Source organism: Schistocerca piceifrons, chromosome 3, assembly GCF_021461385.2.
Source record: "Schistocerca piceifrons isolate TAMUIC-IGC-003096 chromosome 3, iqSchPice1.1, whole genome shotgun sequence".
NCBI lineage: Eukaryota > Metazoa > Arthropoda > Insecta > Orthoptera > Acrididae > Schistocerca > Schistocerca piceifrons.
In genome coordinates this window covers 375,294,312-375,307,150 of record NC_060140.1, presented here as the reverse complement: position 1 = coordinate 375,307,150, position 12,839 = coordinate 375,294,312, and the positions used below count along the sequence as shown (strand labels likewise).

Genomic DNA, 12,839 nt, shown 5'->3' with positions numbered 1-12,839 from the left:
GAAGGGTGCAGGATGTTATCTTGGATGAAGAGTCATCGACAGATGCAGAAGCAATTTTGAGTGTACCCCAGAGAAGTGTGTTTTATATTAATGATCATGTTGTATACTAATGATCTTGCAGAGAGTAATAATAATAATAATAATAATAGTAATAATAATAATAATAATAATAATAATTTTATTGTCTTTAAGCCATTACAGCAATAGACAAAGTCATACACATAATACAATACAGTACAGTACATGCTATAAAAGAACAGAATTGTTAAGAACGTTACAGTTTAATATCACAGGTCATGAAATCCTTTACAGAGTAGAATGGGTTTACAACTAACCAGTCATAAAGTGTTTGTTTGTATTGTTGCTCTGGTAAATTTTGTATAGCTTGTGGAAGTTCGTTAAATAATTTGTGGCCCATAAGTTCATAACTGTTAACTGATTTTGACAGACTGTGGTAGGGCGTATAGATAGAGCTGTTTGTCCTAGTGCTGTAACAATGTATATTTGCCCTGCGTTTTACTTTAGGTAAGTTCTTTTTTGTGTAGATTAAAACATAATAAATATATAGGTTTATTACTGTCATGATTTTTTGTTGAGTAAACAAAGGTTTACAATGAGCCTTGTATGGTGAGCCTGTAATTATCCTAATAGCTTTCTTTTGCAGCAATAGTATATCATGCACACAAGTGGAGTTTCCCCATAAAATAATACCATAGGATATGGTGCTTTGGAAACATGAGTAGTAAGATACTCTAACATAATTTTTAGGTACACAGTGCATTAATCGCCTTAACAAATAGATTACCCTAGACAATTTACCACTAATATACTTAATATGTGGATTCCAAGAAAGTTTATCATCCAAATATACCCCCAAAAATTTAACACAACTAGGATCATCTGATGGAAACTTGTCTTTTAAACTAAATACCATCTGCTGTGTTTTGCTTTCATTAAGCAAGAACCCATTTGCTTTAAACCAGAGTGAAGCTTGCTCAATTGTCTCTGTAACACATGTTTTAAGGCTATTAAGATCATTACTGCTGTTCAGAAACGTTGTATCATCAGCATAGAGTACTGTTCTGGATTTAATAAATGATGGCAGGTCATTTATCATTATTAGGAAAAGGAAGGGGCCCAGCACGGATCCCTGCGGAACACGTACCTTAGCTTGTTCTATACTGGACATTTCTTTCCCAACACAGACGGCTTGCTTACGGTTTTGTAAATATGATCTTAATAGCTTAAGGCCGTTACCTTTAACACCATAAAAGTCCATTTTTTCGAGTAGTAGTGTGTGTTCTACACAGTCAAAGGCTTTGCTTAGGTCACAAAAAGTCACTTGAGCAAAGCATTTATCTTCAAATACTTGATGGATGTATTTAACAACATCATCTATGGCATCAATGGTTGACAGGTTTTTCCTAAAGCCATACTGTGATCCACTTATTAATCCTATGTTATCCAAGTAAACAGATAATTGTTGGTAAATTATGCATTCTAGAACTTTTGAGAAAACTGGGACTATGGATATTGGCCTGTAACTTGAGACAGAATTTTTATCTCCTTTTTTATGTACTGGAACTACCCTAGACAGTTTAAGCTCATCAGGGAAAAAACCCTCCAGTATACACTTGTTTATACAATATGTTAGGGGGTACACTATACAGTCTATTACTTTCTTCAGCATGTTACAAGACAGGTCATATATGTCTACACTGTCTGATGATTTTAACTGCTTCACTATTCTTAACGCAACACCAGGCGCGACCTCAGAAAAATTGAAGGTATTTGTGTTTGTTGATGACCTAGCAATATTTTTTGACAGTAACTGTGATGAGCTGATTTCAGGTTTAATTATAGCACTTCCTACTTTCTCAACTGATTTAATAAAAAAGTCATTAATTTCCTGGGGAGAGATACTAATTTTGTCACTTCTCTTATCTTTGGCGACAGTATATATTAGTGTCCATGCTGCTTTGCACTTATTGGTGGATTTCTCAATACTTCTGAGATTGTGTGCTTGTTTGGCTTCCACAATTGCTTTTTTGTACTCATTCCTAGATCTAACATAGGCTAATTTAGCATGGTTGGTTTTCAGATTTTTGTAAATATTGTACAACAACTTAACTTGATTTTTCATAGTAGACAGCTGTTTTGTATACCATGTATTTTGTCTATTTGGAACTTTTGCTTTTAGGACTCTGTCAGTTACTTTGCATTTCTTTATTGGAATGCAGTCATTAAAGTGTCCCAAAAATGCTTTGAGAAACCTATCAAATAGTACCTTTGCTGGCAGATAATTGCTTAGAGTATAATGTGTCTCATCATAACACAGGCCAAACCAATCTCTGTTAGAAAGGGACGTACAAAACCTGTCAATTTTCTCATCTGTGACTGGTCTAGTGACCACAACTTCTGGGATAAGCTTATTTACATTACTCTTAACAAGAGGGAACCTACTTGTATAATTTAAAGATACTGAATCATGATCAGAATATGGAAATACTGTTACAAAACATGATTCTTCTGTTGTTTTAAAATTTACAAAAATATTGTCAAGACATGCATGTTCTCTTGTAGGCTTGTTATTGACTGAATGTAAGTTGCACTGTCTTAGTAGGTTTTGGAGTTCAGTGACAGCACGTTTTTGTGTTGTAACATCGAATTCAGCATTCACATCTCCACCTATCACAATATCATAATGTGTCCATCTAGTATCTGTAAGTACATGTAACAGCAGGTCCAGTTTTTCTAAAAATACATTGGTTATACCCTTAGGTGACCTGTACAGGGAAATTACAACTTACTTAAAACTGTCTATTACTATACCAGCAGCTTCAAAGTTTTGTTCATCACACAGAAAATCTAGATCTAATCTATTGACTGTACCGCTAAGTGAGTTGTTAACATATATTGCCACACCACCTCTTAAATGCAGTTTTCTGCAGTAGCTACTGGCTAGATTATAATGATCAACTTTAATAAATGTAAGTTCACTCTCACTAGCCCAGTGTTCACTTAAACAAAAGATATCAAACTTATTTTCTAATCCAAAGTCATTGACAATAAATTCTTTATCCCTTACTCCTTCAATGTTAAGATAACAGATTATAAAATCAAACCTGTCTTTCTTTACAGATGCACTATTTTGCTGAGAGGCTATTAAATCTCTAGCACTATATATCTTATGGGCTTCTTCCCCTTGCTGCCTTCTACTAAAAAATCATTTAGATGTAATGGTGGTACAGTTTTCCGTTTGCCCGCTACACTTGATACTGCTTCTACTCTTGGAGGTCTCTTCTCTTCTTCTTGTTCATGGCGTGATCTAAGTGGCTGGATTTCCACTGTAGGTAGTTCAAATGTTGCTGCAGAATGGACAGCTGGATCACCTGTTGGTACGCTTGTTGCTGAATATGCTGCCACTTTTGCTGTTTCTGTTATCTTAGTTCCTGAATGAGGTGTTCTACCTGTTTTAACTGTAGTTACAGCTTCTTCTCTCCCAGCACATTCTTTTTTAATCAGTGATACCTGATGTTGTGTTACTGCTGCAACTGGAGTACATGGTAGGGAAGATACTTTGCAGGCGTCCTTTACCAGTGGTAGTGGAATAGGATCACTTTTCTTACATCTAGGAGAAACACTATCCACTAACATTTTGATCTTTTGATTGAGCAGTGATTTGCTCCATTTATTTAAATGCATACCATGTGTTGTGAAGTGCTGTCTTTGAAGATCGTCAATACTGAGGAAAAAAGCATTATTAACAGTAACCTCAGACGTTTTGCAGATGATGTTATTTATGATGAAGTACAGTCCGAACGAAGCTGTACAAATATTCAGTTGGAATTTGATCAGATTTCAGAGTGGTGCAATGATTGGCAACTTGCTTTAAATGTAGAATTGTGCACTTCATGACACAGTAACATATGAATATAATATCAGTGAGTCACAGTTGGAATATGTAAATTCATGCAAATACTTGAGTGTAATGCTTAGTAGTGACATGAAGTGGAATGATCACACAGGCTCAGTCGTGGGTAATGATGGTAGCAAACTGTGGTTTATTGGTACACTACTACAGATGTGCAATCAGTCTACAAAGGAGATTGCTTACAAATCACTTGTGGGGACCCATCCTAGAATACTGCTCAAAAGTGTGGGACCTACACCAATTAGGACTAGCAGGTGACATTGACTGTATACAGAGAAGAGCAGCATGAATGGTCAGTGGTTTGATGACCTGTGGGAGAGTGTCACTGAGATGTTGAAAGAATGAAACTGGCTGGCTCTTGACAGTAGATGGAAACTGTACTGAGAAAGTCTACTAACAAAGTTTCATGAACTGGCTTTAAATGACAACTGTACGAATATACTACAATCCCCTACATATCACTCCCATAGGGATCATGGATGAGACTTACATGAATTACGGCACGCACAGAGGCATTCAAACAATATTTTTTCCTGCCCTCCATATTTGAATGGAATGAGAAAAATCTTTACTAACTGTTATTGTGGGATGTACCGTCTGCTATGCACTTCACAGTGGTTTGCAGGGTGCAGATATAGACAGGCAGCACTCTGCACAAACTGAACAGCTATGTTGGACTTGTAGACAATTGTCACAGAAATGCTAAAAAACCTGAACAGGCAGATACTTAAAGATAGAAGCCAACTATTGGCCATACCCCAAAAGCCTATTTACGAAGTTTCAGGATCCAGGATTAAGTGAGGAATCTAGGAACAGATACAATGATACTGTATAACATTTTATTTCTGGTCAGCAGATGAAGTTGTGTTCGTTGTATTTGAAATAAAGTGTTTTCTCTAATACAGTAATTAAGAATGTCCATCTTCAGTAAAGCAATAGCTTACAATTTATTTTCAACGTGAATATTTCGAATTAAAAGCATACGGTGAGTGAATAATTAATAGGCCTATATTTAGATATCTGAATGAACATTTGCATTTGCACTACATTTACGTGTAGAGATATAGTATGGTCTGTGTGGGTGTATTAAGCCAGAGTACGTTTTTTATTGTCCGTAATTGGTGTTCGGTAAGTTTTTTGGTAACGCACACAATTACTGAATAAAAAATTTCAGGTATATTCTTTTGTTTTCGCTGGTAAGAGAAACATCGCTACTAGAGGCAGCAAATAAAGAAAGTACGCCTACACAGTAGAACCTCTATGTATTTGCTCAAAAAAGCAGAACCAGTATAATGTGACGCATGGTCACGTACAAGGTCATATGCCTCATGACGTAACAGCTAACTTGCGTGAGATTAAACGTATCACATGACATTTGCAAAAAAATAAAATTTTTCTGTAGGTATTCGCGACATCGTTTCCAGATGACGGTAAGACAACGATTTTATTTATATTACACGTTGTATTGAAATACTTATGTTGGATAAGACACAATTTATTGAACAAAACGCTTTGTCCTGTAAATTATGTTTTGACAGTTGAACAATTGTTTCTAACCCTTTTTCCCGGCAACTGTCAAAAGCTGTTGATTTCAACTTTCGTTGGGATGGTGGGACAGCAAGCCCCATGTTGTGACATGTTATACCGTCTATGACAAGGATAATGTGGAAGCAGTAAACTGAATAAAAAGAAGTTACATGGCGTGCAAAATGAGACGGCAAATGAAACATGATGCACACCGTACCGAAAAATAGACGCGGCTCCACTCACAAATCAAAATGAGTTTCGTGATTTCAAATAAATGCGCTTGCTCGTTTTAAATAGATGCGATCATAGTGACGTGATTTGCATTGATGAATGTTGTGTAATATTTTTTTTTACAACCTTGTCGTATCATTTATTTGATATCAGTTTCGAAAACTTGGCGGCGTGATGGATTCGCAACCAGTGAAATGATAGTGCATATCATAGTGTTAGTATTACATAATACATTTCTTTTCCAAATGTTATGTTGTGCACGCAGACTGATAACTCTGTGAGTGACAGAACTGCCGACACTTCGACAAATATTTCTGATCGTTAAGAGGAAAATGCTGCCTAAAATATCGCATATTCTAGATAATTACGTAACCGTACGTGCAGACCAACAATTCCTTTAACTTATAACTGTATTCCATCAGTTACGAGGAACGACAGTTCGACACTGATGTAGTTGTGAAGCAGTCTACCCTACGTGATTGCTATTTTTTTTAACGTCTTTGTCATCAGAAGTTTTTGAATCATAAAATCTGTAATAAAGGCTTACTGCTATTCCTTATAGTGGACGTGTCATTCCTCAAATTATATTGTGCCTAATTGTATCAAAAACTACCATTTTTTTCTTTCTTTTTTTGCAGTTATGCACACATAGATATCAAACGAAGTATATTTATTTATGAAGAAAATAAGGATTCAAAATGAAACTACAAGAAAATATTTGTGAAGTGTTCCATTTTCTTCACCTCTTTCTCTGTCTGGTCATGGCATGGTCTTAGTTTTAGTAGCCATTGCAAGCTCAACATTATTTGAATATGCTTGATTATAGTGTGGCAGATGAGACATTTCGATCTGTGTTTCTCTCTCCTCCTTCATTAAAAATGAAACCATGCCTCAAAAAAAAAAAAAAAAAATAAAATAAAAAAAAAATAAAAATAATAATAATAATAATAATAAATAAAAAGAGAGTGCAGCAAATTGAAATGATTGACTGCTCTCTTCTGTATTTCACATCTTTCCTCTTACTGTACTGTAATGTGTTTCTAATTATTTTCCATTGCATCAACAATTCATTTAGATGTTGTTGAACCTTTAAAGCAATTAAGATGTGTGATAAAATGACAAAAATGAGGACAGCAGAACAAATTAAGACTAATGATATAAACCTGCTATAGACTTCATGCAGTTATTATTTTCATTCATGAATTGTGTTTTGTAGATCCCACTACTATATTACTAAACAAATGCAATTATGAGGAAGTCCTTCTGTACCATACATTAACAACAATCACTAATGATGTCATGTATGACTTGATTTATTTCTCAGCAGTATGTGGTGTTCTCCATTAACGATGGAAATCACCATATTAACAGATTCTGCAGAAAAATAAATACTGAGTGTTGAAGCTAATTCATGCGTTTCTTATTACCCTAGTCAGAAAAGCTTTCCTTTGTTGCTACATACCAGTTATGTGAGGTAACTTCTAACTTTTTATTTTATTTTGATGCAACGTCAACTGATTTTTTTAAAAAAAAAAGTTTCCCCCCCCCCCCCCCAGTCTTCGGGATAAGTCAGAGCCTTACTTAATAGAGTTACATATTATTGCCTAGCACTTTTATCTACACAATTTTTTCTAAATTTAGTTGAGAGAACGATGTTACATATATGGACTATACATAAAAACAGTTTGTTATTGCAGTACTTAGATTAAGGAATCTACAGTTTGTGACACGGTATTCAGATCTGAGATTCGAATATTTACAGTTTGTGACACGGTCTAAGATCTGAGATTACAGATATTTTTAGATTGATGGTCTTCCATCATACGAGTGTACCAAATCTAGAAACTCATCTGTTGAATATACAGGATTCTTTAGGAGCCATAATTTTTATTTTGTTTTTAGTTTTGTAATTGGCAATTTGGAGATATTAGGATGGAAGCACTTCAGTAGTTTTATGCCTGCATAGTGAGGGCTTTTCTCAGAAAGTGTTTTTCTATGAGAGGTGAAGCATGACCATTGTGATACAAAATGTACAAGGAAAATGATAAAAAGAGAAACTACGGTTAAATAGATCCACATGGAAGAAGAAGGAAAGTCACACAGTATCCTGGGACAAGTAATCCATAAAGGCAGTGTGAGAGTGGATCTTAGAGACCTCCATAATTAATTCTTGTTTCTACTACAACTTTCCTTCTTTCTCCGAAATCAAAATTAGCAGTTTTGTGGCTTTACAGTATTTGTGTTGTTGTCTTATGGTGCTGCTTCATAGAATTTTTCCTATCCAAGTTTTGATTAAGCACACCAGACAACAACAAAAATATGCCACCCGCAGGAGACCTCAAACTAATACCATGTAACATCACTTCTAGCATTGATAATGGTCGGAATTTGGTGAGAAAAATGTGTCGACAAGTTTCTTTGATATGTTATGCCCAGCTGAAGACCCTATTTAATGGTTAGAGTCCTTACAACTATCAAATAATGAGATGTGTTATTTATTTACTTAGCATCCTTGTATGTCATCATTATAAAAATGATATAGGATTTGTCACTCATTGCCTTACATAGAAAAAAGGACATGAAAAGATTTACAATTATGTTGTTGTTGTTGTTGTGGTCTTCAGTCCTGAGACTGGTTTGATGCAGCTCTCCATGCTACTCTATCCTGTGCAAGCTGCTTCATCTCCCAGTACCTACTGCAACCTACATCCTTCTGAATCTGCTTAGTGTATTCATCTCTTGGTCTCCCTCTACGATTTTTACCCTCCACGCTGCCCTCCAATACTAGATTGGTGATCCCTTGATGCCTCAACACATGTCCTACCAACCGATCCCTTCTTCTAGTCAAGTTGTGCCACAAACTTCTCTGCTCCCCAATGCTATTCAATACTTTCTTATTAGTTATGTGCTCTACCCATCTAATCTTCAGCATTCTTCTGTAGCACCACATTTTGAAAGCTTCTATTCTCTTCTTGTCCAAACTATTTATCGTCCATGTTTCACTTCCATACATGGCTACACTCCATACAAATACTTTCAGAAATGACTTCCTGACACTTAAATCTATACTCAATGTTAACAAATTTCTCTTCTTCAGAAACACTTTCCTTGCCATTGCCAGTCTACATTTTATATCCTCTCTACTTCGACCATCATCAGTTCTTTTGCTCCCCAAATAGCAAAATTCCTTTACTACTTTAAGTGTCTCATTTCTTAATCTAATTCCCTCAGGATCACCCGACTTAATTCGACTACATTCCATTATCCTCGTTTTGCTTTTGTTGATGTTCATCTTATACCCTCCTTTCAAGACACTATCCATTCCATTCAACAGCTCTTCCAAGTCCTTTGCTGTCTCTGACAGAATTACAATGTCATCGGCGAACCTCAAAGTTTTTATTTCTTCTCCATGGATTTTAATACCTACTCCAAATTTTTCTTTTGTTTCCTTCACTGCTTGCTCAATATACAGATTGAATAACATCGGGGAGAGGCTACAACCTTGTCTCACTCCCTTCCCAACCACTGCTTCCCTTTCATACCCCTTGACTCTTATAACTGCCATCTGGTTTCTGTACAAATTGTAAATAGCCTTTCGCTCCCTGTATTTTACCCCTGCCACCTTCAGAATTTGAAAGAGCGTATTCCAGTCAACATTGTCAAAAGCTTTCTCTAAGTCTACAAATGCTAGGAACGTAGGTTTGCCTTTCCTTAATCTAGCTTCTAAGATAAGTCTTAGGGTCAGTATTGCCTCACGTGTTCCAACATTTCTACGTAATTCAAACTGATCTTCCCCGAGGTCGGCTTCTACTAGTTTTTCCATTCGTCTGTAAAGAATCCGCGTTAGTATTTTGCAGCCGTGACTTATTAAACTGATAGTTCGGTAATTTTCACATTTGTCAACACCTGCTTTCTTTGGGATTGGAATTATTATATTCTTCTTGAAGTCTGAGGGTATTTCGCCTGTTTCATACATCTTGCTCACCAGATGGTAGAGTTTTGTCAGGACTGGCTCTCCCAAGGCTGTCAGTAGTTCTAATGGAATGTTGTCTACTCCTGGGGCCTTGTTTCGACTCAGGTCTTTCAGTGCTCTGTCAAACTCTTCACGCAGTACTATATCTCCCATTTCATCTTCATCTACATCCTCTTCCATTTACATAATATTGTCCTCAAGTACATCGCCCTTGTATAGACCCTCTATATACTCCTTCCACCTTTCTGCTTTCCCATCTTTGCTTAGAACTGGGTTTCCATCTGAGCTTTTGATATTCATACAAGTGGTTCTCTTTTCGCTGAAGGTCTCTTTAATTTTCCTGTAGGCTGTATCTATCTTACCCCTAGTGAGATAACCCTCTACATCCTTACATTTGTCCTCTAGCCATGCCTGCTTAGCCATTTTGCACTTCCTGTCGATCTCATTTTTGAGACGTTTGTATTCCTTTTTGCCTGCTTCATTTACTGCATTTTTATATTTTCTCCTTTCATCAATTAAATTCAGTATTTCTTCTGTCACCCAAGGATTTCTACTAGCCCTCGTCTTTTTACCTACTTGATCCTCTGCTGCCTTCACTACTTCATCCCTCAATTATATGTCCATAAATAAAAGGCTGCATTTCACGTGCTGTTCCAGATACTTCCAGAAATTTTCTGTGGAAATAAGATTGGACTAATTTTGTGAGCCAATTGAGGGTGCAATAGCTTAGTGTGTTAGTCAAGCTAGGAATGTATACGTTCACTCACAGCAGCAATTCGTATTGTGTTTGGTATCAGAGCATGAGACTTATCTCCAGTTCCCATTAGGTAGCCTCTTGTTATAACCACTCTGCTTATGCCATGTTATGTGGCTATGAGTAATGCACAATTCTTTGTAGACATGTTTGATGTGCGGTCATGTGTATGTCAGAACGTGATAGCTCTTTTCAGACAACCTGTCACATCTCTGTGTCAACCCAGGTTATTGACACAATTCCATACAGCTGACTGAACATAAAAACCTCTTCACTTCAACTATACCATATACAATATTCCCAAGTGATCATTGGGCTTCTTTAAGACTGTGACTAATATTTTGTACAGTCAGCCAAGTTATTATGTATTGGATAAGTGGATGACTATTTCCACTCAACATTGTTTTCTGAATATAAGCAGCTATGTTGTGCCTGTCAGGACATCACTTTGATATGGATCATATTATTTGTGTTCTTAAGCTTTAGCAGGTGAAGCCAGTTTCCAAAAAATCTTCTGATGTACCATATGTTGTTAGATGTAGATACAATGTGGTCTACAAACCAGAAGAATTTTGTAGAAATTGGCTGAACAAGAAAGAATGTATTAGTGTCCTATGTGACTAGGTAGTCCATAACAACAGACATTTAGTATTACAATAATGGAAATTCCCAGATGGAAAAATACATTAAATAATGGAAAGACAGGCAACCACCTGTAGCAGATCAATGTGTGGTGCACATAAACATGTAACAAAAACCAGTATTCACATTAGCTTTCGAGCTCTTGGTCTTTTTGTAGCAAAAGTACACATATTCACACTTTACAAAGACACCCAAATGAGTTTCATGACCAATGTGGTGATGTTGGTTCATGTTTGTCTGTGCACGCAATATGGCTGTGGCAGCAACAGCTGGTCATTTCTGTTCTAGATACACATATGTGCTGCCCATTAATGTGCAGTATTGGGTTTGCTTATCAGGCAGTAATAGTCAGCAATATGGCTGTGGCAGCAACAGCTGGTCATTTCTGTTCTAGATACACATATGTGCTGCCCATTAATGTGCAGTATTGGGTTTGCTTATCAGGCAGTAATAGTCATGTGACTTCTGTGTTTAGGATTTTCTGTTGTATAAAATAAACATGCCATACAGAGAAAAAATGCAGACAATGAAAATGAATCATGGTTTTTACATTACTGGCAGTAATCTCTGTACTGTCTAGATGTCAAATTTCTGCTGTTTGAGCATGCCAACCAAAGAAGCTTGTATTTTGTTTCTTGCCTAATTACTACATAGTTGGCAAGAAATATCACGAGAATGCAAAGTAAAAATACTTTTAAATTCTGATCCCACATCAGCCCAATACATTGCATGCTGATATAAAGTTCAGGGCCAGAAATAAGTAAAGAATTCTAAGAGTTCTGTATCACACATGGACCAATAGAAACTTTTTCCTGTAACTCCCATATGGTGGATGATGCAGATGACAGGACTCAGTGGCCATGCTGACATTCCATTTTCTGAAATAAGAGTTCTACAACCAGGTATTATAGAGATCACTGGTTACAGACCATGAGTATTGTCTGTGGTAACTGGCAACTGAGCGAGGAGAGCCATGTAAAAATAATGAACTGAATGGAAAGCACGACCAAGGTCATTCTCTGATGGCTGTTGCTATGGCAGCTGTCCTGTAAACATTGCTATGGCAGCTGTCCTGTAAACAGCTAGCTTTCAATCACTTAGTTATTCTGATCTGTGTATAAATAGTAAGCTCAGTTGGCCAGGCCTTATACTTAATTTGTCCTTGACTTGGATTATTTTTCACGCTTTCATTCCCTGTTTTGTTGAAAGATGATATCCAGTGGCAAGATCAAAATTATTTTATTTATTTATTCAGCAAAAGCCAGCAATAAGAGTATTATATGAAGCAGATAGTTACTCATCTTGCAATGGGTCCTTTTAAAATTTTGAAAATTTTGTAGTCACTTTGTAGTAAACCTTAAGGGTGCTTGATACAAATAATAATTTTCTGTGCTGCTGTAATATTTTAATAGTTACCAATAGGGCATAATTTATTATTTAAAGAGTGAAGTACATTTACACTACTTGTGTAATAAGTTTTCTTCATGCCAGTCCATATAAAATCCAAAGAGTTAGTTGAATGATTAAGTACTGCATGTACATAAGATTATTTTTTCATCCAGTGGGGAAATGTTTCGTGCTTGACAGAATTTGCCCCAATGTTTGTACAAAGGCTTAACTTTAGGTTATTTCAGTAAATTGAGAAATATTTTAGTGTTGAATGACTGTTTACACAAATAATTAAAATTGTTTTTAAAATAATAAGAACATTCTTTAAATAATTTTTTAAATATTTAATCATAACCCACAGTTCTTTGTATTTTATAGCTTTTAAAGTT

General features: G+C 36.0%; 1 protein-coding gene across 1 annotated transcript in view; it reads left to right on the top strand.

Annotated features, from left to right (window-relative positions):
* Positions 1–5,186: 5,186 nt before the first annotated feature.
* The window catches only part of LOC124789406 (proton-coupled folate transporter-like), a 314,682-nt gene continuing 307,029 nt past the window's right edge, over positions 5,187–12,839 (top strand). The window contains exon 1 of the mRNA XM_047256749.1: positions 5,187–5,364. Within this exon, the coding sequence (XP_047112705.1) occupies positions 5,359–5,364 (6 nt within the window). The 5' untranslated portion in view covers positions 5,187–5,358. The remainder of the gene's footprint in view (positions 5,365–12,839) is intronic.